At 38.8% G+C, this 27,797-nt stretch overlaps 1 protein-coding gene across 1 annotated transcript in view; it reads left to right on the top strand.

Annotated features, from left to right (window-relative positions):
• The window catches only part of LOC122794350 (macoilin-like), a 990,560-nt gene extending 963,102 nt beyond the window's left edge, over positions 1-27,458 (top strand). Inside the window, exon 11 of the mRNA XM_044062667.1 lies at positions 26,376-27,458. Coding sequence (XP_043918602.1) covers positions 26,376-26,524 — 149 coding nt within the window. The 3' untranslated portion in view covers positions 26,525-27,458. The remainder of the gene's footprint in view (positions 1-26,375) is intronic.
• Positions 27,459-27,797: the final 339 nt, after the last annotated feature.

Genomic DNA, 27,797 nt, shown 5'->3' with positions numbered 1-27,797 from the left:
CTGAAGAAAGCTATCACTGGAGCCAGAACTTTTGTGAATACTCTGGGCGCAGTAGATAAGCCAAAGGGCAATGCAGAGAACTGATAATGGGAATTCCCAGCTCGAAAACGCAGATACTTCCTGCAACTTAGTCTGACAGGAACATGAAGGTAAGCCTCCTTGAGATCCAAAGTTACCATCCAGTGATCTTTGCCCAGCAGAGGTAAAAGCTGTTGCAACGTCAACATTTTGAACTTGGGAATGTCCAGATAAGTGTTGAGGACAGATAAATCCAAAATTGGTCTCCACGTGTTCCCCTTTTTTGGTACTAGGAACAGGCGAGAATAAAATCCTAGGCCCCTTTCTGGCACAGGAACCGGCTGAATGGCCCCTATTTGGAGTAACAGAGAAATTTGCTTGTGAGCCTCTTTTCTTTGTTGAGGAGGAATGTCTGGCATGCCTTTGAAAGGAGGCAAGGTATGGAAATAAAACCTGTAACCGTGGTGAATGATATCCAATACCCATCTGTCTTGGGTAATTAAACTCCAATTTTCTTTGAAAAGTGCCAACCTTCCTCCCAAAGGTGCTGCCAGACGAGAAGGCTCTGGCAGCTGAAAAGGCAGGTCATTGGGTCTGTTTACGAAAGGACTGACCCCTGCCCTCACCAGAAGACTGAGCAGGTGAACTCCCTGTTCTAGGCCTAAAAGAACATTGAGTTCTGCCCCTACCACGTCTAGACCTACCCCTAGACTGGGAATCATAAGAAGGATATGTCCACCCCTTGGTAGGCCAATTTCTACTAAACTTCGGAGGCTGAACCTGCAAAAAATCTTTAACAGTCTGCATAGACTTAGCCTTGTCCTCCATTTTCTTTAAAACTGCTTCCACAGGCGAACCAAACAACACATCAGATTGTAAAGGAGCATCCAAAATCCTTGTCTTAACATGCTCAGCTAAATTCTGATCCCTCAGCCAGGCGTGCCTGCGAAGAACAGAACCAGTGGCAGCCACCCTCGAAGAGGCCTGTACAGCATCAAAACCACATTGCAAAGAATGCTTACCCACCTGTTCAGAAACATGAACTAAATCTTGCAACTCTTTGCACTCAATACCTTCCGCCAGAGCATCTACCTTAGACTTTAATTGTGAAAGGAGATAATTTTGGTATTTCAACATGTGAAACTGGCAATTCAAAGCCCTCATGGCTAAAGTGGAAGAAGTATATACTTTCTTTCCCCATCTATCCAAAGCCCTTGCCTCTTTATCTGGAGGAACAGGATTTTTAACAACAGAAGCCTTAACACCTTTAGGCCCCTGAGAAACAGTTTCTGGGTCTGCCCTAGGACTCTTAAAAAGATACTTATGAGCTTCAGGCACCCTATAATACCTATCCGGTTTAACTGGAGCAGGAGGCAAAGAATCAGGGTTCAGAGAAGCCTCTGCAAAGACATCTTCCACCACATCCAGAACAGGAGGTATAGCTAAAGGCCTATGCTGGGGTAGAAACAAAAATTCCCTAAGCCTTTTCCTGGAATCAGAGAAATCCTGACCTTCCCATTTAAAATGCTCCCTCATGGAATGAAGAGTCTCTGAAAAAGAAAAATCCTCAGGAGGAGAAGCAGAAGGAGTAGAGTCATCTACATCAGAATCAGAATAAGGAGAATACTCCTGCACGTCTTCAGCCAAAGACTCAGAAGCATCCGAACCCTGCTCAAAACTCCCAAGCTCAGGTTCCACCCTAGGCCTCTTATCAGGAGGGGGCATAGAACCTCTAATCATTGTAATCAAATCTTCTGCCATTTTAAGCATATGCTTCTTAGGCACAGACCCTGAAGAACTAGGAGTAACACCTGTAGCAAAACCTGGCCTGCCCCTGGGAGAAGCCTTGGAAACAGAAGGGGAGGGCCTAACCACCTTAGGAAGGGAGGGGAGAACAGCTACCTGAGAAGCCCCTTCAGGCTGGCCTACCTCCTGAGAGGAAACATCTTGTAATAATAAAGTCTCTCCCTGGGACTCCAAAGAAACTTCTGGCTGAACCTCCGGCTCCACCGAGCCCTCTAAAGAACCGGCATCCGGGACGGACGGTTCTTCCAACCTAGGCTTTGCTGCTTTGTCCTTGCGCTTTTTAGACGAAGCGGGCGTCGGAGCATCCGACGGCATTTTATAATTACACCGCTTCCCAAAAACTAACCTGGCACAATCTAATCTTCTCTTTATAGTGCGTTTGTTAAATCTAGCACAAGAGCGACATCCAACAACGTCGTGCTCAGGCCCTAAACAAGGTATACACAAAGTATGGTAATCCCTATGAGGTATCTGTTTCCCACAAGAAATACAGTTATTCACTTTTTCTGACATCCGGTTAAATACTGAGGCAAGAAAAAACCAAAATATTCCCCAACGGGGTACTTAGCCAACTTTGATTCGGTCTGAAACTCCGACTTCGGAAAATTTTAGAACGCCAACCTGCACTTGCAACGCTGCTTCTGCATCGGACCATGCGGCAAAAAAGACTGAGGATATGACGTCGGTCATGCGCATTTGTACCCTGACGTCCTGACGTCAGACTAATGCGCTTTGACCGACGTCAGCCTTATACTTTGGTATTCGGGCCGACTGGGACAGCGGACTACCCAAGTGTTAGGACTGCAGAAATGTGAGATGAAGAACATCTACGATCCCTCATAAAATCATCCAAGGCGAGCCTTGAAAGAAAAATTGCCAAGCACTCCAAAGATAATCACAAGGCATTCTTTAGCTATGTCAAGAATCTAAGTGGCAATGCTCAGATCTGCTCAGAGTGCAGAATGGCATAAAATACACTGAACTGACCGATATCGCCAACATCTTGGCAGACAGGTTCAGCGCAAACTTCATCCCCCCTCTCACCCCCAAAAGGGCCCATAACCATACCAGAAGAATGTAGAGTCCCTGAAATCACAGATACTCAGGTTAAAACAACCCTCTCCAAAGCCAAAAACACAGCATCAATGGGACCATGGTGTCCCAGGCTGCATCCTACATGAGCTCAAAGACGAACTAACTCCTCACCTAAACACACTGTTCAAACTCAGCCTCTCCACAGGCTACATACCAATAGAGTGGCGCACAGCAATGGTTATTCCACTCCACAAAGGTGGTGCCACAACAGACCCCGAGAACTATCACCCTATGAGCCTGACAAGCTTGGTCTGCAAGGCTATGGAGTGCATCATCGTGGAACTCATTAACAGAAACATTGGGAACCTCCAAACACTGGACCCTACCCAGTTCGGCTTTGTTAAGGGCAGATCATGCCTCCTAAGCCTGGTGGACTTCTTTGAGACAGTTATAGACCAGAGAAAGGTGGTACGCACAGCCTACCTAGACCTTGCTAAGGCCTTCGACACCATTCCCCATTCTGGTATTATAGACAAGCTCACCAGCCTGAACATAAACCCCTATGTCAAAAGATGGGTTGCCAACTGGCTCATGGATAGAACACACATGGTGAGAGTTGCGGGATCTAGGTCCAGCTCTAAACCGGTTACAAGTGGCGTTCCCCAGGGCTCAGTCCTAGGACACCTCCTGTTCGGCATATACTTCTCAGAGGTACAGGCAAGCACAGGAGGACTATGGCTGACCAAGTTCACAGACAACTGTAAACTAGGGGCTATAATTGACTCTCCGGCTGACAACAGACATCCTGCAAAAGGGTCTCACTGAGACGGATACCTGCTGTCAAAATCATGGACTCAAGCTAAATGCCAAAAAGTGCATAGTCACTCCCTTTGGAAAAAACAAAGTACCACAAACTACCACATAGGTGGTAGTCCCCTAAATATGGAATACTTAATAAGGGATCTGGGGACCCAAGTAGATACTAATCTCACCTTTGATAATCACATTGCCAAAGTGGTTAAAAAATCCTTCTACGTGGCCCACCTAATCACAAAAGGGTTCGCATCCAGATCAAAAGAGGTCATTGTGCTCCTCTACTCATCACTCATCAGACCCATCACAGAGTACAATGCCCCATTTGGGATATACCTTACAAGACACCTGCAACAGCTGGAAAGACCAAAGAAATACCTCACTAAGAGGATCATTGGCCTCAAACAGATGCCCTATGCTCAACTGAAGAAACTCCTGCTGTACTCGGTTGCACACCGCCTACTCAGAGGTGATCTCTGCCTGACATACAAGGCCATGTCCAATCCAGAATTGATGGACATGCCCCACCTAAAGAAAACCTTATCCCATCGAGCCACACGCTCTAGGGATCTAAACCTCACCACAATAATAAATAGGAAATGCCGGGGGGATAGATTCCTGTCCCAGAGACTTCCCATGCTTTGGAACAAGATTCCAATCTACATTAGGCAGAGCTCCTCACTAACACTCTTCAAAAGAAACCTTGATGAGTGGATGGAAAACAAAAAGTTTACCCTGGGGATCACTTCTGTGGCTCTGCTGGACAGAGGCACAGGGAACTAATCTAAGGGGCGGCGAAAACCAACACATTCTGGCTAGGCTTATAAATGCCTTCGGGCAGATAGCCTAGTACCTACCTATGAACTAGGAACCTATAAATGGAGACCAGCAACAGTCATTCTACTGCACAAAGGTGAGCCATCTACAGACCCTGGAAACCACAGACCCATAAGTCACAATAGTCTCATATGCAAAGTCATATATAGAATTGTCATTGAAAGGATCAGCAATGATATAGTAAACCTCCAGACACTGGACCCAACTCAGTTTGGTTTCATTAAGGGCAGATTATGCCTACTGAACCTGATGGACTTCTTTGAGAAAGTCACCAAAGCAATGGATGAGGGAAAAATGGTTCACACTGCATACCTTGACCTGGCCAAGGCATTTGACAGAATATCCTACTCTGTCATTGTTGACAAACTCAAGAGGTTAGGTATAAAACCGTAAGTCACCTGGTGGATAATCAACTAGCTCATAGAAAGGACCCAGAAAGTTAGAATTGGGGAGTCCACCTCTACAAAGAGGCCAGTCACAAATGGAGTCCCTCAGGGATCAGTCATTGGACGGCTCCTTTTTGCATTTACTTCTCAGAAGTCAAGGCCAATGTCAGTGGTCTCTGGCTATCTAAATTCGCAGATGATTGCAAATTAGGAGTTGTCATTGAATCTCACACTGACACAAATGCTCTCCAGGAGGGGCTGACACAGACAAACAACTGGTGCCAGAGACATTGACTAATGCCAAGAATTGCATAATAGTATCCTCTGAGAAGTCATCCATCCCTGGTAACTATCATATTGACAACACACCCCTTAGAGCTGACCCAGTAGTCAGAGACTTAGGGACACACTGAGATAGTTGTGAGGAAGTCATTCTATGTTGTGCAACTTATAAACAAAGGTATGGCATCTAAGTCCAAGGAAGTCATTGTTCCACTGTATTCTGCATTCATCAGACCAATCACTGAGTACAATGCCCCCTTTGGTATGTACCTAACCAAGCATATCCAATCACTGCAATGTCCACAGAGGTTCCTCACTAAAAGAATACAGGGCACAAGTAATATGTCCTATGCAGACCACCTCAAGGCCCTATCCATGTATTCTGCCTCCTACAGGCGTTTGAGGGGAGATCTATGCCTGGCATACAAGGTATTGTCCGACCCCACTCTGATGGACCTCCTTCATATCCACAAAACAAACAGTACCAGAATAATCCATTCTAAAGACTTAAACCTTGCCTGTGACATAAATAGGACATGCTGGAGAGATAGGTATGTGTCCCAGAGACTACCCCGTCTATGGAACAGACTCCCCATCCATGTGAAGCAGAGTTCCTCCCTAACCCACTTGGACAATTGGATGGGAAACCAAAAATGTATCCCTGGTTTGGCACCTATGTCTCTAATGGAAACAGGTAACCTGTAAATGATTCATCTCACAGCCCCGTGCTTACACTTATCAAGGGTATTGGAACTTGTCAGAGATTTGGGATGCATGGCTAGGCTTAAAAAGGCCCTTGTGATTGTTAGCCTAGTAAACACCTATGAACACCGCTTAGAGTTGACCCAGTAGTTAGGGACTTAGGGACACACACAGACCATAATCTAGCCTTTGTCCATCATGTGTCTACAGTAGTGAGGAAGTCATTCTATGTTGCGCAACTTATAAACAAAGGTATGGCATCTAGATCAAAGGAAGTCATTGTTCCATTGTATTCAGCATTCATCAGACCTATCACTGAGTACAGTGCCACCTTTAGTTATGTATCTAACCAGGCATATCCAACAACTGGAATGTTCACGAGGTCCCTTACTAAAAGAACACAGGGCATAAGCAAAATGTCCTATGCAGACCGCCTAAAGGCCATGTCCCTGTATTCTGTCTCCTACAGGCTGTTGAGGGGAGATCTATGCCTGGCATACAGGGCATTGTCAGAGCCACTCTGATGGACCTCCTGCATTTCCATAAAACAAACAGTACCAGAATTACCCAGAATTCTAAAGACTTAAACCTCATTTGTGATATAAATAGGACCTGCTGGAGAGACAGGTATGTATCCCTGAGACTACCCTGTCTCTGGAACTGGCTCCTCATCCATGTAAATCAAAGTTCATCCCTAACCCAGTTCAAGTGCAACTTGGACAATTGGATGGGGAACAGGAAATTCATCCACTGGCTTGGCACCTATGTCTCTAATGGACAGAGACAACCTGTAAATCACTCATCTTCTGGGCCCCTGCTTGTAAATGTTTTGTCTCCCAAGCCCCTGCTTTCACTTACCAAAGGTACTAGAACTTATCAGAGATTTGGGATCATGGTAGGCTAAAAAAGGCCCTTGTGGTCATTAGCCTAGTAAACACCTATGAATAATCAGTCCTATCCAAAGTCAATGAAACAGAAGAAGACGTATGTGTGAGTGTTTGCTTCTTTTTGACAAGAATTTCTAAAGAAGCAGACACACTTTTGTAAGGCACAACCTCCGTTGGGGCAGGTAATCTAGTTTGGATATTCAGGTAGGAATTCCCTGCTCCTTCTCTAACAATTTCCAGGACTGGTTCTCCCTTGTAATCCAGCAGCCACAGAAGACGTGTCTAACCCCTGGTCCATGGAGGCTGCAGGAACTACACCAAAGGGAGCCAAGGAAAAAAAAAACGAATGGTCCGAGGAAGCAGAAATGGCCACAGCAGAGTCAGCCATTTACTGTTAAGGGACTTTAGCAGGTTGCTGTAGTAGCAAAGGCTGTTTACTGTTGTTTTTTTTTTAATTTTTATTTTTGTAGCTGGTAGAAGGAAATACTGAGCAACCAGAAGGGTCCTCCATGGTAAAGCTGAAAAGAATGCCTGACTCTCAGAGAAGCAAGATAGCAGTAGTCATTTAAACTGCTAAGTAATTAAAAAGTCACTTTTTCCACAAAAAATCCGAAAAAACAATAGAAATAAAATATCAAATTTTGCCTGAAAAATATTTTTAAATTAGTTTTAACTACTTTTTTCCAACAACAGTAAAATGCTTCTGTTTAAAGCATGGGAGCCGGAACCATAGAGTGAGGGGGGAGGGGAGCCCTCCCACTTTTGCAGATCATACCTATACCTCCCAACTGTCCAGTTTGAATTATTTTCGTGCATTTAGCTGATGTGACGTCATCGCACACATATTTCCGGGTGGGAATGGATGGTTTTCATTTAGCTGCTGCTATTTCCGGGTTTCCGAGTGGTGTCATTTAGCTGCTTACAGAAGGAATGGAATTATTTGTATACTACTGCAGGCATAGCTGCCAGGATGTATTGTCGGCTGCAGACTCGAGTGAGTACACTTGGTTTTACTTATTATCAGATGTGTGTGTGTGTGTGTGTGTGTGTGTGTGTGTATTTTGGACTACACCAGCTGAATGTCTGCAATCCAATTAAATCAGATTACTAATGTGAAAAGATAAAGTCTGGTTCTGAAAGCCTTCATAAACAGCATTTTCATGTTACTGCCTGTCCTTCTTTCATGCCTTTCCTGTAGACTTACTGAAATGCAGAATCAATAATGCGTCTCAGTCAGCCTAATAAATTGGTATCACAGCATGACAGATGAGCAACACAAATCTATACTAGTATCAGTACAGCTACTGTGGCAGATACTCAGAATGTTGTAAAATATGTATTCAGATAAATCAAATAAATATATGCATAATGGTGCTGTTGGAGTATTAAAAGTCAATAAATAAAACAAGGTAGTAATACATACCTATTGACAGGATCACGACTTTCAGTTTGTCCCGGACCAGTTTAACTACCATGCTCTTCTGCAATGGAGTTGCACGACAGCACAAAACAGCATGGCAGTGTTTTGCTAATTCCAAAAAATTTTTCTCTAAATTCCCTTAAAATACAACATTCAGGGTCTTTCCATCGATTACAAGTCCAAAGTTTTTCTTCATTTGCTGAGGTGATGGTGTAAGTTTTCCAATAGGGAAGCAAATGATTCTGGACTTTTTCTGTTCCACAACCGAATACTTTTTCATTTCCTCTAAGGTAATATCAATAATAGATTCATAGGTTTCCTATGAATAAAAAAAATGTTAGTATGTTTTTGATAAATTAAAACTAGGTTACAAAGGAAGACGTGACTGGGTAAAGCAACAGACACTGCTGAAATCTGTCTAACAAGGACTTGTTTATGTTGTGCTTGGTCAAAAAATGATAACATTTCTAGAGGTAAAACACAAATTTTTTTTTGTCCTTTTCTGCAGAAGTTTTGTTTCCAACACTCAGCCTAGTGCATTATTAATACATTTCTTGTTGTACTTACCCTAAAATGCACCTATACAAAGGAAGGTACAGTCAATGTTGTAAATATTTTGCCCTGCAATATTATAAACCCTAGCTTTCTATATTCATATGCCAATAGGTTTGTACTAAACTGTTGATCAGACAGATTATTTGTAGTCTAGCCTCAAGATCCCATTTCCAAAGAACCACACTAAATGAAATAACTGATACAAACTTTCATCCCCTTTTAATGAGGCTATGAGGGACCAGACCAAGTGTACATTTATGTTTTCACATCCAGCTTTCTAGATTGCACATGAAAAGGGTCAAGGAGATATGTTGCTTTGGGGTAACCTATTCCATAAGAGAGATATCTTTCACACCAACAGTTCCTATTAGTTCTGTAGTGGACATTTTCTTGAGTGGGTGTTTAAGGCATTGCCTATTTTATTTTATTTTATTTTACATTTGTTGACCGGGCTAGTCTGGCTGGATACATGTCCATTTTCAGCAGAGGCCCGAGGAGAAAAGCTCCACTATATACTAAGTACATTACATAAAAAATTGACTGCTCTAAGATATAGCTAAATCAGAAATTACAAAAACAAAAAGAATGAAAGATAATTTCAAAGAGAAACAAGTTTACAATATGCAGTTCATTAAATATCAACAATTGTACAAAATGTACATACTTAAATCTCAACAGTAAAAGGAACAGAACTGAAAAGGGTAGAGATGAAAAGAGTGGAGGAGAAACAGAGTAAGAGAAAAAGGTTAGAAACAGAGTAAGAGAAAAAGGTTAGTCAGGTGTACTGCAGGAACAAAACCAATGATTTTGGAAGTACAGTTTAATTTTCTGTTTGAAAAGTGGCAGGGATGTAGTCAGAGTTATGTCACAAGGTAAGAGATTCCAACTTCTACCTATTGTGTTAGTGAATAGAGAATCACCTGCTGTGTTGTTTGCCTTTATAGATTTTGTCATGAGTTTACTAGAGGAGCGAAGTGAGTTAAGATTGTTGTAAGGGATTAGAAGTTGAGAGTATTGGGGTGTTGTCAGGTAGGTGTAATATGTTGTGGGCAATAGTGAGTTGAGGAATTATAAGGTAGTTTTGAAATTCAAGCCAGCCTAGTTGTTTTAGGTTTATACAATGGTGGGTCTTAAAGGGGTTACTAGTGGCGAAGCGAGCTATGTTGTTATAGCAAGTAGCAAGTTTGTTAAGATTAATTTTCTTAAGGTTTGTATAAATAGGGGAAGCATATAGGAGAGTTGATAAATGATGAGATTGTGCAATCTTGGTTCTAGTTGCTGGGGTTAGAAAAGGTTTGATACGATATAGGGATCCTATTTTTCTGTTAACTAACCTGATGTTGTTGTTGATGTTTTGATGATATTTAGGGACTGTGTAGGAGGTCAAATAGCAAGAGTCTATAGGATATAGAGAAAAGAGAAGGTGCTTTAAGGTGGTCTGTATAACACATGGAAAACATAGTTTGATTATCCTATTGAGGTAGCAATGTGTTTTATTTTGAGTTGAGTCATATGTTCAGACAGATATGTACCAAAAGGTGCATCACATTCTATTATGGGTTGGATACAGAGGGAAGATAATTTCCTTTGACTTGGAAGATATACCACCGATAATCAACATTAATGTGGCTTGATAAAGGTATTTTTTTTTTGATAGTAGAGTCATGGTGATCCAAGAGTAGCCCATAGTTAAAAAATTCCCAGGTACCTAATCACCATGTCCACTTTCAGTGAAGTGTCATTCATGTGAGTTACTCATGTTTGCCAAAGGATAAAATGTACATTTCTTGAATTTATCTTAAGACAGTTGTTCAGGCACAAATTGTTTAAACATGTTAGGCCACTCTGGGAAATTTGGGAGTCACATGAAGAGTTTATGTCAGCTCTGAATTTGCAGTCATCTGTAAAACTGGACAGCTACAGGTTCTTTACATTGGTTTTGACATGAGAGAAGTAAATACTGAAGAAAAGTAGTGCATGGACTAATACCTAGGGGATGCCACTTGTAATATCCCTTTCAGTGCTTGCACCTTACATTAATAGTTTGGGATCTGTCAGTAAGCAATGTTTGTTATCCAGCCAGTATCATACAGGTTTGTATTTAGTATGATTAGTCTGTCATTAATGGCAGAATGTGGAATAATATTAAAAGCCATTGGTAGGTCGGGATAAGCAATGTGTACATCAATTTGTCAGTATCCAATGCATCAGCAACTTTTTCAAAAAAAAATCTACTGAGTTTGTGAGGCAGGATCTATCTACCTTTACCAAACCTAAACTTGTTTGTGTCCAGGGACTCTAGATTTCTGATATCTTTGTTAATAAGTTCCATAATGATGCTCTCCATTGTTGTACATACAAATTGTTAGGCTTATAGGTCTATAGTTACCTGGATCAGTGGTGGGATCTTCCTTGTGTAAGATGACTGCAGCACTGTTTCACACTCCCAGCACAAATCCAGCAGAGAGTCTGAGACAGAACGGGTTCACTAGTGAATCTATGAGGCTGTGTTGATGCTGACATGAAGGCAGTCTGGCACATTGTCTGACCCATGGAATTAGTGTTTTTGACACTGGAGAGATCTGTCAGGACTTGTTCTAGGGTGATCTGAAAGTGTCTGGACATACTAATGTATGTGTGGGAGATAAGGGTGTAAAATAAGTTACATTATTCACTAATATTGTGGCAGTAAGCTCTGTGCATTACTGGGTATTGTTTTTGCGAGTTCTGTCATAGTTGAAAAAGGCCTTGTGGCTTAACTTTACATAGGTGATCCTTTTTAGTTCATACTTATCTTTGAAGGATTTGATTTTGCTGCTAAATTCTTTATCTTTTTGAGTTTCAACTATCTTGTGTTATTCAACTTTTTCAAAGATGAGGATATGAGATAATTTCATTTTGTATATGAAAACTACCTCATGAATATTTAATACCCACTGCAATGTTAGAATTCTTCTAAAAATGTAGCCTTTCTTGTAGCTTTCATCTGCAGTAATTTAATCTTCTTGTAAAGTGTAACCTAATTATTCTGTAAAACTTATATTTTGCTTATTCTGTTTTTCTCAGTAATTCCAACTATGCTACACAAACTAAAACATTTACAACCACTGGAATGCACTTTTCATGACCAACATATTATTTATTTTATTTTATTTATTTTACATTTGTTAACCGGGCTAGTCTAGCTGGATACATATCCTTTTTCAGTAGAGGCCCGAGGAGAAAAGCTCCAACATAATGGTTAATACAAGTTGAAAATACAAGTTATAAAAAAGAGGGTACATGTTACAATTACAAGATGAGAGAAATTTTTCATAGATGTTAAATAAGACAACAGAACAATCAGCAGGTTATACACAGCAGCGATTTCTTATATACTAATAGTATATAGACTAATACAAGAATAAACACGTTTACAATTTGGGTTGATAGATTTTAAATATCTACATAAGGAAACATGGACTAAGGAGATAGGGGATTAGAAGGGTTTGAGATATATATTTAGTCAGGTTCTCGACATGGGCATAGCCATTGTGTCTTGAGATATTCTTTCAGGTTGTTTTTGAACTGATTGTGTGAGGTTGTAATTCTAAGGTAGCTTGGCAGGGAGTTCCACGGCTTGCCAATGGAGTTGGCAAAGAGGGCATCGCCACCTGAGTTCTTAGCTTTAATGGTTAGGATCTGAGTGCTGTTGGATGATCGAAGACTATTAAGGTTAGTGTATGGGGTCAGAATGCTAGACAGTGAGGGAGTTCTATCTGGTTGGTTGATTATTTTACAAGCTTCAGTGAGTTGGTTAAGTTTGAGAAGGTTGGGGAGTTCCAAACATGTGCCCAGAGTCATAAGAAAGCCTTTCTATATTGCACATCTTATAAATAAATTGATTGTGACCAGATATAGAGATGTTGTTGTTCCCCTTTACAAAGCTCTCATTATGTCAATCATTCTGTATAATGCCCACTTTGGCATGTATCTGTCCATCCCCATGCAACAATTGGAATACCTTCAGAGATACCTTACTAAAAGGATACAAGTCCTAAACAATAGGTCTTGCGTGGACCACCTCAAAGATTTAGAGGTGACATGTCTGGCATACAAAGCATCCTCCGACATAATACAGATGGACCTACTGAACATCAGCGAGTTAAATGGCATCAGAAATACTCAGTCCAGTTATCTAAACTGAATGTTGTAGAGATATATCACAGAGGCTACCACAGTTCCAGAACAGACTATCCATAAAAATAAAGCAAAGCTCATCCATCCATATTCAAATGCAACTTGGATCTAAGGATGGGTAATAGAAAATGTACTCCAGGATTTCCCCTCATGCCACTAATGGATAGAGGCAGTTCCTAAATGCTGCATCCCTTACATGGTCCCCTCAAATTATTTATGGTATGATCACAGTTGTTCTCACTAGGGCTAATATACAATTATCAGTCATGGGGATAGCTAAGACCAATCAGAAAATGTTAATTCAAGCACCAAAGGGGAATTGACTAAGCTTAAAATGTCCTCCAAGTGAACCTATGTTGTGGTAGCAAATATTTATAAAAAAAATTGTCCTTTTTAGTTAAGTGCCCCTGTCACCCTCCGCCCCCCCCCCCCCAGTCTTTAACAGCTTCCGTCGCCTATGGTTTAAAGGTTACAAGAAAGTCATGTGACCGTCAATAAAACACATTTTCCTAGCTTAAAAATGTATATTTTCACAGAACAAGTTCAATTTCTGTCATAAAATGTAAGTGTGGGAGTTTTTGTTTCCCCTAAGGGACCTTATATTCCCAGCAATGGAAAGATTTATATAAATGTCAATCCTCAAAAGCTTGCACAAGTGGCGTTATTCAGTGGCAGGAAAGCATTGAAGGGCTTGATGCCCCAACCACTCTTTCTTCATCTCACCTTAAGATGAATAATGGTTTCAATGTGTGGAAGGTACTCATGAGATTTGGAAAGAGCCCAGCTGTTGTATTCTGTGCAGGATATAACCCATGTAGGTAAAGCTTCTGTAGCAGTGATCATAATGATGGGCATCTATTTGAGGTGCTTCCCACAGTTGGATCAGTTTCTGGAAGACCCCTAGTGGTAGTTCCTATTGTTCACAGGAAAGCATGAGGCTGTCTCCCCTTATGGGCCATTTTAAATCTAGCCAAGTTCCTAAAGGTAAGAATCAAACCCTGTATGTTGTGCTTGTAAGGTAAACACTTTAGCCATTGTGCCAACTCCCAACAGTGTCTGTTCTGGTCCTGATCCATTTGTCTGCAATTTGAATTGTCTGCAGTTTGAGACCTGCTCTCTCTCCATATTCTTGGCTTCCACAAAGTTCAATAATACAAACATGCAACTTACTGAGTTTCCAACACACTCCTTGCAAAATTATCTCATTATCTACACATGGTATAAACCAGTGTGGACTCAGGTGACTGATGCTGATCAAGTATGACTGTTTGCAAAATAAAGGGCAAGTAATTTAAAAGTCTGTACTGGGTAATGGATAGTGAGTGCTGGTTTAGGCCTATAACTGGGAAGAGAATGAGTTTGCAGCAGTTAGTACTCCAGTTCTTTTGGAATTAACTGTAAGGTCGGGACCATACTTGAAGCCTTATTTACATACAAGGCACAGAGAAGCATGCAAGCCTTCTCATTTTAAAATCTTTTAGAAGAAAGAGTACTTAGTAGAGTTCAAAATGGTTCAATCAGACACATACAGTAGAGATGCTTTCACTTCAACATGTTACTGAACACTGATTAAAGACCTACCCTATGTCACATAACAAACATCCCCATCTAGTTGATATCTTAAAGCTATATATCATAAAGTTATAGAACTATTTATACACACACCATGTTACACCCCATTTTACTAAAGCAAAGTTACTTCTAGAAGCTACTGTATACAGTTATAAATAGAAAACAATTGCTTTATCTATAAGAATCATTTGTAATTACAAAAAAATGTATTTTATGCAACAAACCCCATTAAGAAATGCACACACTCATTATATCAAAAAAGCTTTTAACAGGGTCTCCAAACTTTAAGTTACAGTCATTTTTGTCCTTTTAATCTGATTATCATCTCAAGTTAAAAGAATGTATGTCCAGTATATTTGATGTACTTTTAATGTGGAAATCATTCTGAACAGACTAGCTTCTGGACTAGACATAGAAGATGAAGTTTCTTGTTGTAACTTCTTAGAGCCACCAGCTATGTATGCCCTGATTTATCTCAACTATATCATGACAGTATATCTGGCACTCTCAGAACTTGATGTAGGTTTCTCCTGTACAGTTGCATATCATCAGCTTGAATGATGTATGATCTTAAGTGAACTGAGTGAGGAATCACTGTGATTTGAACTGTAACTATGATTATCCAGTGCACTGAACCACCCTTACCCTCTCTTCTTCCTTCAAGACATAAATGTGTTGCAGTTGTATAATAAAACAATTTATATTTCAGTTGTGTGGTCTTCAGTAACCCTTATGCTGAGTGCTTACTTTTTGAAACTACCAGCAGAAGGCAAGTGGGAAGTTTCTTATGCAAACTTCTACTTGTGAGGGGTTGTGTTGGTGAAATTCCTATTGACTCAATGCATGTATTTCAGTTTTCATTTAATGCTAAACAGCATTTCAGCCGATTGGGATATTCACACTTTTGAATGTATTTTTGAATGTCTACATCATTCTATTTACCAGTCAATTCAACAGAGGGTATTGTAAACCTGAAGTAATGTGGCTAAACTTCCATGTCTTGGCAAAAAAAATGTGGACTTTTATAAAACATTACCTAATCTGATGTCACAAGTTTTGAAAATATGGACTTCAGAGCTATTATTGTAAACTGAGTAGTGGTGTCTTCCTGTTGAACTACTTAGAGATATTTAGAATAGTATTTCACACTTACGAACATTTTAAGTTTTATTATTGAGAGATCAATGCCTCACTTCATCTATGGCAATGAAATTATTTTGTTCAGAAATTAGCTTCTCTTTTTGGTCCTGGTTCCTAAACATGCCACGTATTTGCAGTTACGAATGAAATGCTCAGTTCGCAAAGACCTGTTCATTCAGTGCATGGTGTAATGTGCACTTTCTTTGTTGTAACTCATTTTCTATACTTAGCAATGTTACTGTTTTTTTTTTCTTTTCATTTTTTTTTCATGTAATAACAAAAGCGCACAATACTTTTTAAAAAGAATCAGCATTAAAAGCTGGGATACAAGGTTACTCAAAACAATTATACCTGTTTTTTTTCCAGCTGTTAGCTTTTTCACAATGTTTTGGCAAGCTGTTCAATGTAGTTTTCATGGAGGGGTTGTCTTTTTTTTAATTTTTCTTTTCAGATGTTAAAACTTAGCTGGATTTTCAAAGCCAGCAAGCGAGAGAGAGACAGAGATAGAGAAAGTGTGTGTGTGTGTGTCTGTTGGGAGAGTTAAGGTCTGTTTTTTTTTGTTTGTTTGTTTGTTTTTTTAATTAGGGCTTTATTTATTTTTAGTCTTCATTCATTTTGGTGAGGTTTTTTGTTTTATATTTTGATATTAGATGTAGGTTTAGGAACTAGGTTCCAAACTGGGATCATGAAGAGGAAGAGAGCTTTGTATTCACAGCCTACAGCTTAGGACTGTGACTGTGTTTTGGTGCTTGGAGACTGGGGAGGTGAGAGTGGATGGCGGCTGGAGAGCTCTGTGAGATACAACAAAATGGCAGCTAGATGTTTTATATAAATGTATATTTATTTAAATGTGTATTTATATAAATCTGCAGCATTTCTCCCCGGGCCTCCGCTGAAAACAGGCTCTGTGGAACCTAGTCGGACTTGCCCGGTCAACAAATGATAAATAAATAAATAAATAAATAAAATAAAAAAATGGAGTAAAAAACAGGTGGAGACTTTTCATGATTTGATATGTTCAGATAAGGCTTCAGATTTATTATTTGGAGAAATAGCTGGGTATGGCTACTTAATGTTATGCCGTTAGTATTTACTGTCTGTTTTACTAGACTTTTTTTCCAACATTATTTCTCTAAGCTATCTAGTTTTATATTCATTTATCACAACTCTTTTCAGTGGGGAGTCCCCAGGTTGTATTCATACTCACTATGGGAAATTTGGCCAGGGTACCACAGAACTTCCACTACTCTTTGGTTAGTGCCATGGGATCTTTTACATCCACCTGTGCTACCACCAACTTAGGCACATGGATCACCATCTCCTCTGAAGAATGGCATACACAGGAGTGCAGCACCTCCCTTATGTTGCACTGCAGTGTCAGTACTGGAAAATTAATGCAACTAGCTTTTGTTTCTGGCCTGAGAATTCTTTTTCAGTGAGATAATTCTATTTCTTCAACAAAGAAACCAAAGCCAGCAAGGTTGCAGGGTAAAAACTGTTAATAGCACATTCAAAAACACAAAGCTTTAGGGTATAACTCCCTTCTTCAGTGTGTAGTAGTTTGTTAAAACAAAACACAAATTTAAATACAATTCTAAAAGCACAGCCCACCAATAAAAACACATCATTACTCCAGTCATCAGATAACTAATTTAACACTATTCAAAATTTAAAGACACATTTGTTTTTGTCTCAAAACTGGTTTCAAACTAACAGTTCCATTTAGACCAGGTTCTTTATCAGCATTCATCTTAAGTATCCACTTGTATTCTGCTATTTCCAATCTATTATTCGGGTCACCTCCCTCACATTTATTTGGACTACTTGTAATACTCTAAAATAAAATGTATAATTAGTGCCCATGTCAACACAACGCTTTACCAAAGCATTGGTTAAAATATGTCACTTTATATCTAACATATGCTCGGTAATACGGTCTTTAAACCTTCTGCTACACTTACCCACATAAAAAGCAGTGCACAGTGATAATGTAGCTAAATAAACTATACATTATGTAACACAGATAGCTGTACATTTTATTTCAAATGTCTCCAATGTAGTGGGATGTAGAAATACCAAGTCAGTTTTAATATACCTACAATTTACACAGTTATAACAAGTTTTAGTACCAGGTTTAAAATTATGCTTAGAATTTTTTGTAGAAGTTATTCTCTTTATAACACAACTGTTGCTTTAGATTTCTCTGTTTACTAAATAAGAACTGCAGAACCTGTCCCACCACACTGGCTGCCTCTGATTGTGCAAACAGAGAAAGAACTTCATGAGGCAATTTCTTTTAATAATTTCAGTTACTGATGTTGCCCTCATATTATAACCTCGTAACATATCTAAGGCTACTATCTCAATTTAATGTCACATTTCTTCTATTTGTCTGATAACCTCCAGCTCTAAAATAAGGTTTTGCCAGTCCTTCTCTTTCTTTTATTACACGATCTCTTGAATTTGTAAGAGACTTTCATCATAATTCTAGACTTAAAGTCCTTATACATGTCATCCAGCTGTTCTTGACATTTAGCATCATTGGTGATAAGTCTACTAACCCTAAAATACTGGCTAGTTACAATGCCTTTACATATATGTTTTGGGTGCATACTTTCTATATGCAAAAATCGGTTGGCCTTAACATCTTTCGTATGAATACTGGTATATATAGTATCATCCACTTTCTCCAACATAATGTCTAAAAAGGTGATACTCCCTATAGAGTAATTCATTTTAAACTTCAAAAAATTAGTAGTTGTTTCTAGATAACTCACGAAGGGACCAAGATCTTTGCACTCACCTACCCAAATTAAAAATATATTGTCTACAAAACGCGAGTAGAAACCAATATAGTCCTTAAAGAGGTTCCTTTCATTAAACACATATTCTGATTCCCAATAATTTAATGTCATATTAGTATATGTGTTTGCAACCAGTGTTCTCATCGCTACCCCATACCATTGATGGTACAATTGCTGTTCAAATATAAAGACATTATTTGCCAATACAAGTTCTAACAATATACAGACAGTTTCAAGCTTTCTTGCTGAAAATTCTGTGTTGGGCATAAAAAATTTCTAATAGCCTGTATTCCGAAATCATTTGGGATAACTGTAAAGATACAACATCTAATGTAACAAAGACAAAAGAACTGACATTGTGTACTTCAAACCATGTATGTAATTTGCCTAAAAAATCTCCTGTATCTTTAATGTAACTCTTGATCATATTCAAGTAAGCACTCAAAACATATTCTAAATAGGGAGATATTGGCTCTGTGACCCACCCCCTACCAGATACAATGGGTCTTATAGGGGGTGGGAACACATTTTGGTAAGCCAATAAAAATGGAGTGACCGAATGGGATACTGAAAAATAATTAAATCTAAATCAATATCTTCAGCGGGCTGCAAATTGTAAATAACCATATTGACTCTGTGTATTATTTTTCGTAAATCATCATTAGTAATTTTCTTAAAAATCTCAACATTTGACAAAAAAAATCATACATACAATTGATGTACAAGATTTTATCAAGTATAACAATAGCCCCACCCTTGTCAGCCTGTTTAACAATTTTATCTGGGTTACTCTTTAATTTAATTAAAGCATCCATTTCTTCTTTTGTCAGATTATACTTTTTCAAACATCTCTCTCTATAACTACTTCTAAGTTGTTCCTCAGACATCTCAAAAAGCTGACACTACAGGTGCACTATTCGGGAAAAAAAATGTGCTAGTTCTCTTTAGCACATTAGTACTATTCATAGCACTGTTTTTAAAAATTAACTTTAGCTTTAAACTAACATTACAGACAAACAGATTTAAGTCGATTAAGGCATCTTCAATACCGTCCTCACAACTGGGGATAATATTGTAGGCCTTTACTTAGCAAATTCAAATAATTTTCAGTAATGGTTAATTTTGAAAAGTTCAATACAAGATTTTCAGTCACCTTTGATTGTTCGACCGACTCCTCGTCTGTGGTCCATTGTAGTTTCCTTTGCTTCTTATTTTTCCTTTTGGCCTTCCTCTTGACGTTGCCCTGGGCTGATCCTCCACTCTGTCCAGTTGCTGCAATGCAAATGCTACTTGGGCTTGCCAAAAACCCAAGTTAATGATTGGTTGAGAAGTTTCTGTGCTTACATTTGAAACTTCTGCCTCTATAGATCTCTGATTGGTCGGTGGGAGTCCATTGACCACAGAAGTGGCTGTTTCAGCCATAATCAAAGTTTCAGTATGTATAGTAGCTTGATTTACTGGTGAATCAAAAGTATCAAGCGCATACATAGAATTTTTAACAGTTTTAGCAGGTGTTTGTTGCACTACAATCTCCTTCTCTCTCGGCCAAGAAAAAAATATGTCCATTATTAAAATCATTAGCATCTCATTGTAATTTATGTTTCTTGACTTGCACGAGATGTTTATCGTACTCTGCCAAATGATCCAGCATATCATTATAGAGTGAAATGTTCATATTGAAACAAGTCGAGGAAGAAATACTTGTTTCCAATTAATGAATTGCCTCATGAAGTTCTTTCTCTGTTTGCACAAAAAAATCATTCATTAGATGCATATAATCCAAACTGAATTTTAAATTGAGTTGCTGCCATTTTTTAAGGAGGGTTGGATGCTGATTTTTGTATGTAGGCATTATCAGAATTCTTAGTCCCCTAGGCACTATTCCAAACTCAAGGTAGGCTTGGAAGCTTAAGCTTTGTCATTAAAATCTTTTTAGCTTCTTAACATTTTTCTGTAATTCAGATAGATGTTGTATGAGGAGAAACACATTTCTCGATGTAGTAGTTAATATATCAGATAGCAAAGGATTAGGACGCAAACAGTGTAAATCGATAAGAGTCCGATTGGCTCATCCCACTGGCTACAAATCCATCTGCGTCTCAGGTACAAAGGGCTGTGTCATAATTAATTCTCTTACCCTCGACTCACAGGCGTTGTTCAAAATCCACAAACCAGTAAAAACAAGAAAAATGCTCAGTGTAAATGCTGACCTGAATAATAGATTGGAAATAGCAGAATACAAGTGGATACTTAAGATGAATGCTGATAAAGAACCTGGTCTAAATGGAACTGTTAGTTTGGAACCATTCTGAGACAAAAACAAATATGTCTTTAAATTTTGAATAGTGTTAAATTAGTTATCTGATGACTACAGTAATGATGTGTTTTTATTGGTGGGCTGTGCTTTTAGAATTGTATTTAAGTTTGTCTTTTGTTTGAACAAGCTACTACACACTGAAGAAGGGAGTTAAACCTAAAAGCTTTGTGTTTTTGAATGTGCTATTAAAAATTTTTATCCTGCGACTTTGCTGGCTTTGGTTTCTTTGTTAGTGGACTGTTCTTTGCCTTTTGCCAGCATTTACACTTAGCACTTTTTTTATTTGGTTTGTACTAATAATTCTATTTCTTCACAGAATTTTTTTTTTTCTTTACTCTGTCTCTCTCTGTATATATACATGCACTTTTTGCACCTTCCTTATCTGATTAGCCCCAGTTGGTACCCTGTTATCCCATTGTTCCCCCATGCTATCCAACGTTCACACTTACTCCACTTTTGGGGGTGGGGTCCACTCTCACAAGTGGTGGTAAGAGCTGCATAGTGACAGGCCATCACTGTTATCTAGGTCATGATTTTTACTTTGTACTTACAGTATTACCCCAATAGCTGTAAAAAATGGTAAAGTGCTCTGCTGCTCTGTTCTAACGTGGGGACATTTCAGCATACCTATACTATTCAGCTGAAGTATCAGCATTTTTTAGCTGGCCTTGTGATTGCCTGATTCCTACTAAAAGGATATGCAGATCTAGCTATTCCCGCAGGCATTGTTTTTCCAGCAAGACCAAATCAGGTCCCTCCCTCCCTTCCTGAAATAAGCCAGCATCTAATACTCAGTCCCATTCCTAGGTTACAAGTTCCTTGAGAACCAAGCTGCTACTCTAACCAAAGTATTAAGTGGAATAGGCAGAATGTTATTTATCTGCACTACAAAACCATTTTTATATCTATTTTTAATTAGATGGTCAGATCTTTACTGTGTAGAGTATGATCTCCTTCAGATTTAGGCATCATTATAGCTGCTGTTTTGCATGGCTTTTGATGAAGATTAAGTGAGTAACTGTGTAAGTATTAATACTTTACTTTTTGTAATTTTTCTGTTGTAATGTACTATACAGTTGCTAGTGTTAGGGTGGACATTATGATTTTGTAGTTTTTGTTAAGTTTATTTCTTGAGGTAGCTGTTGTTGTTATGGGGTCACAAGCTTTAGAATACTGACATTAGTGTTTCCCTTTTTAGTATTCTGTTTAATGTTCCTATTTATTTCTATGTTTAGGGTTAGAGCTGCTGTTTTAGTGGATGCCCTATCAAAAGTTCTAAATTCAGTACAGTAAGTCCTGCAACTAAGAAAAGTTACGCACTTTAGAAGTAACAATGAACTGCAAAAGTCACTGTTACCAGTAAAGTGTTTTGTACCCCCTAATGTGTGATATTACAACCCCACATCGCTGCTATTTATGTACACTAACTACAAGTTTGCAGTACCTTTGGAAAAAAGGGAATTCAGGACATACTATATACTTCCCAGTAATCACACCCTAATTTTCATATTTCTGAGACTCGTGCATACTGTTACCAAGCTATTTTCAGTGTGATTGCCATGCAATGCTTTTGTCTACAAGCAGTTTAACATCTGCAGCTTAACTAGTTCTGGCTACTGATAATGTGGCTAGAATAGTAAAATATTAAGAAAAGAGTGAACTTTTTTGCATGAAAGAGGTAGTAGGCTAGGTTCCAAAGAAGTATGAACTCGTGGTAAGATGCTATCATGAGTATGCAATGTATAAAAAGAAGGAGGTATTTCCAAGGTAAGGCTTTTGCATTTCCTAAGGAGATAAATGTAAATGAGGAATCATGCAAACCTTTATGGGTAGTACTCCTAATATATAGTCAGAGTTCCAAAAGTGCCACTGAAATCACATCCACAAATCCTTAGACATCACAAATGGGTACAGCATTCCTGAAATATCAGGTGTGCCCTACTGGATGTGGGTAGCAAAGTTAGGGAAGCTGAAGCTAGTGTAGAAAGAGTTTGAAAGACATATGGTGTTGTTTGTGAGGGTTATGATGGTCACAGAATATTCCTTATCCGTTGTGAGCAAGGATCCATGTCATCAAAAAAGAAATGAAATTAAGTTTATTTTTCCACATGCATGCTTTTTGACTGCATTGGTTTTTGCATCTGGTCATACTTTGTGCAAACATAGTATTGTATTGCTTCTCCCTCCAAGATATCCTATATTGTTTTTCTTGCTGCAGATTGTCAGAATGTCAATATGGCAGTTAATGTCAACTTTCGTTAGTGATTTACCAGTTCCTTACTTTGCATGCCTATATTAACTGACAACAGGGATATATGGTCTTTTTCATTATTTTATTTATTTATTTTACATTTCTTGACCAGGATAGTCCAACTGGATATATATACATTTTCAGCGGAGGCCAGGGGAGAAAAGCTCCAAGGTTAACAGTAAAACAACACAAAAACAATTTAGAAAAAGTAGCTACATACATTAATTTGTGCATCAATAACAACAGTAGTTACAGTAGTAAAATATATACAGTAGATACATACATACAGCAGTTACATTGCTTGCAGTGGTAAAATTACATACATATTCAGACTTGATCAGTTACAAATACTGCATAGAAATATTTTGTATCTTACATTCTGGCTAAAGCAGATAATTCAGGTTTCCTTCCTGTTATAAGACTGTACTCACTAAGATAGGGGAAAGGGCTAGACCTATTTGGTATGAAACTAGTATACTTAAGATGGTACATGAAGTAGTGATGTAGAGAGAAATCCTAGTCAGGTCTAAAGCATGGGCATAACCAGTGTGATATGAGGTGACTCTTTAGTTTGTTTTTGAATATGGCTAAGAATGGTTGTAATGTCAGGTCTGTTGGTAGACAGTTCCATGTTTTACCAACAGAGTTGGCAAATAGTGAATCACCAGCAGAGTGGTTTGCTTTGACCGTTTGAACCAATAGTCTGGTGGAGGATCGGAGTGGGTGATTATTGTTGTAGGGGGTGATTATATTTTTTTAATGCTGGAGTTTTTTCTGGGCAGTAAAGAACTTTATGTGTTACTACAAGTTGATTGAACTGTAGTAAGTTGGGAAGTTCCATCCATCCATCCTAAGAGGTTTAGATTGATGCAGTATTGGGTCCGGTAAGGTATGTTGGCAGCAAATCTATCAATCTGGTTATAGCAGCTTGCTAGTTTATTAAGATCTGATTTGTTCAGGTTGGAGAAGAGAGGTGAGGCATAGAGAAGGGTAGATAGTAGTTGGGATCGGGTAATTGCAGCTCTAGCTGGTGGAGTGAGGAATGATTTGATCCTATATAGTGACCCGAGTTTTTTATTGACTGTTTTTATGGTTTGATTTATGTGTTTGTCAAACCTGGGGTTGTTGTCAACTATGATATCTAATAGTTTGGTTTGGGCTTCTGGGGAGATGATTGTGCCATTGTTTGCTGTTATGTTCAATGGTGTTGTTGGGGACCTGCTTGTGGGGGAGAATATTAGCAGTTTGGTTCTGTTGGGGTTTAGAATCAGGCGTTGGTTTGAGAGCCAGTTTTCAACTGTGCTGAAGGTGTTCTGGGTTAAGGTAAGAAGGCTAGCAGGCGAGGTTGCAGAAAAAATTAGAGTGGGGCTGTCTGCATATTGTATGCAGGTAGCATCTGGGATGGCTGTATGGAGGTCATTGGTAAAGAGAGAGAAAAGAAGGGGTCCTAATATGGAGCCCTGTGGAACTTCTAGTGTGATAGGGAGGCTGGATGATAGCTTGGTTTGCCAAAGCACTGACTGTTGCCTGCCATTTAGATAGGATTCAAACCATTGGAGTGCATGATTGTGTAAAACAAAGGACTTTAAGGTTCTCATAAGTATTGTATGATCTGCCATGTCAAAGGCCTTGGATAGATTGAGAAATAGTGCGAAGGATAGTTTATTGTCATTCTGGTTTTGGTTTATGATGTTTGAGAATGAAAGAAGGGCTGAGGTGCTACTATGATTTGGCCTGAAACTGTGTTGTGTATTGGACAGAAGTTTGTTATGGGTGAGATATTGCATAAGTTGCAGTATACACTTTTCCATGATTTTAGCTAGTGGAGACAATATAGCAATAGGCCTATAGTTTGACAGTTCAGTAGAACTGCCTCCCTTGTGAAGAGGCATAACGTGGAAGATTTTCCAGATGGTGGGTACGGTGGCATCAGATAGGGTCCGGTTAATCAGTATAGAGACTGGGTATGCTATAGCATCTGCATCCTTTTGTAAGTAGTCTGCAGGGAGTAGATCAGCGGCTAGAGTTGTGGTCTCAGTTTCTTAAGAACCTCCTACTCAGGGCCCCTGTGTCAAGTCATTAAACCCATTACTGGTCCACATATATGACCCTGTTAGACAGCTGTAGATGGACATGTCCTTGGAGAGCTCTAGGTAATGACGTTCACATTGTTGATGGTGTTGTCCATCACAGGTTTATTGCTTCCTTATGCCACTGGATCCCAATCATTGGAGAATCCTGTGCTAGAGTCTCCTAAATCCACAAAGCTGTCAGTCTCATAGTCATCAAGCTTCAGGAAGTAGCATGCATAGCTAATGCGGTTCATTCATATTGAATGTTCGGGAACACATCAGGCACTGACATTATTTGTCACTGCAGGGGAGTGTTGCAGACTTAAACTGATACCATTTTAGGCTACTATCACCATCCACCAGTTTTTATTTCCCTATGATCCATATGCTTCTAGCCATTAGGGTAGCATGAGCAATGTAAGTGAGAAGCTCCAGAATGCTACCCTGATCTTTTGGACACCAGCCCAGATTGATTGTAAATGCCTGATCATGTTTGCAGAAAAATGAGAGCTAAAATATCCAGTATCTTTTGGGTCTATATTAGAAGATTGAATGTTTAGGTAATTGAACACCTAAACATTGATCTTCTAATATTGAACCTAAGATTATCGAACCCCCCACCCCCACCCCGGGAAACATGCACTTCGGCCAGTAAAACCAAAAAAAAAACTTTACATCCAAACTTCACCCCCCCCACGTGGGTGGCTGTGCCCCCCCTAACTAAATATACCAACTCCGAGATCGCTCAACAGTATAAAATGGCAAAATCCAGCGAACGGCCAAGGGAAATCTTTCCCAGTGTTAAATTGGACATTCACCGTTGTTTCTTTCGATATTTGAAGATCGATGTTTAGGTGTTCGATCACCTAAATATTCAGTCTTTTAATATAGACTCGTATCTTTTTAGCTTAGACCTGTTTGCTTATCACATTCCTACATCTTGGTCTAAGGTTAGAATAAATATATACAGTATTTATGCCCACATGTTTGTGTTTGTGTGGCAGTAAATACATATTACTGGATAAAATTAGTGTATGGGTGTGTATATTTGTGTGTAATTGCACACACACCTATGTGTGTCTCTGTGTGTGCATGTGCTCACGTGTGTGTGTGTGTGTGCATGTGTGTGTATGTGTGTATTTGTTGGCATGCATGTGTGTGAGTCTTGTATGTGCTGTCAGTGAATTCAGTAAAATTCTTATCTATTAACTATTCATGTTTGGAAGTCCTCAAGCTTCAGTTTAGACTATGATACAACAGCGGGTATAATATCTGTAATGCAATTATTTATTTTAACAGGAAAAATAATGAAGCAAGACCAAGAAATCACAGAACTGAAGCAGAAGATTGCGGAAGTTATGGCTGTCATGCCTGGGATTACATATGCTGTAGCAACTCCTATTTCTCCCCATTTTATATCAAAGTATTTAGATTCAGAAAATTCTTGACTTAACTCTTCAAAGTAATTGGTGGAGAAGACAGTAAAAATGCTGCCTTTCAGTAAAACTCTGACCACAAGACTTGTTTAAAATACTCTTTAAAATGCTGCATAAATAAGAAAAGCACAATATTTATCTGTGTAAATTTAGCCATGGAGCTCCAAAAATAAGCCAGTGTGTGTTGTTTAGATTGGCTTAGTTCACACTGAACCTTCAGAATTTTGTAGAGAGAGACTGAAGCCTGCGCTGCATAAAAGGACTATAATTTGTTACTTGGTTTCAGAACAAGTCATCTAGACTTGTGTTTTATAGTAATTTGTAATATTCCAGTTACTGTTTCAACTATAGATGTGTTTTATGTTCTAGAATATAGTATAGGCTAACACAAAAGCAACAGAGAAATTAATGCATGTTTGGTATCCTTATATTTATGTGCAGTGAATATGTTTAGATTCATGATTTGTTTCCAAAATCATAGTTGATCAAAATTTAAACTGATTTTATAAAATGCCTGTTTAATTACTTAAAACGTTATGCTTCCTTAGGGCTGTTTTGATCACTTTAGGTAATTTTGATATTGTGACCTGGCCACTTATTGCAGTGGACATTCACTGCAGTGCAATTAATTTTGATAACTACAGTTCTTATTTCTGTGAATGACTCAACATTTGCATCTAAGCTGCTTCCACTTTGGAGTATACTGATCAGTATTCCAAACAGTAAGGGCCTTACACTTGCTCTGATTCTACTTTTTGAAATATGATAAAATAAGAGCTGTATTTGTATGTTTATTTACTTGTAAATTATGTTATTTTGCACTTTATTTTAGGAAACTGTTTGGAATAGTAATGTTTGAGGTGGGGAGGTCTACAAAACATGGGTAAATGTGGCCAATGGCTAACAACGGTGTAATATTACAACATTCTGCTGAGATTATTTACAACATTCTCTCGAGATTATTTACAAAGCCAGTACACACACACATACTTGTTTCTGCCTGTTTATATACAAAAGGATTTCATTGATTCACACTACATTCTATCTGTGGTTATTTCCCCTTACATGAGTCCTTGCACTTTGCTTGCATCAGCTGATTAGCCATGTTTTGGTTAAATATCTTGCTTCCTTTTTCTTACAGTATACTTTTAAAATTCGTACACTACTCCTCTTCTGGTATCCTTGTAAAGGTGTAATAGATTAGTGTGCCTTTCCTTGTTCTTTTCTGGAGGAAATTTAATCTTTATTTTGTTGCTTTTAATTTAAGAAAACAATTATTACTGTT

Source organism: Protopterus annectens, chromosome 2.part1, assembly GCF_019279795.1.
Source record: "Protopterus annectens isolate FY-2018-M chromosome 2.part1, PAN1.0, whole genome shotgun sequence".
Classification (NCBI taxonomy): Eukaryota; Metazoa; Chordata; order Ceratodontiformes; family Protopteridae; genus Protopterus; species Protopterus annectens.
This window is presented reverse-complemented; position numbering and strand designations above follow the sequence as displayed.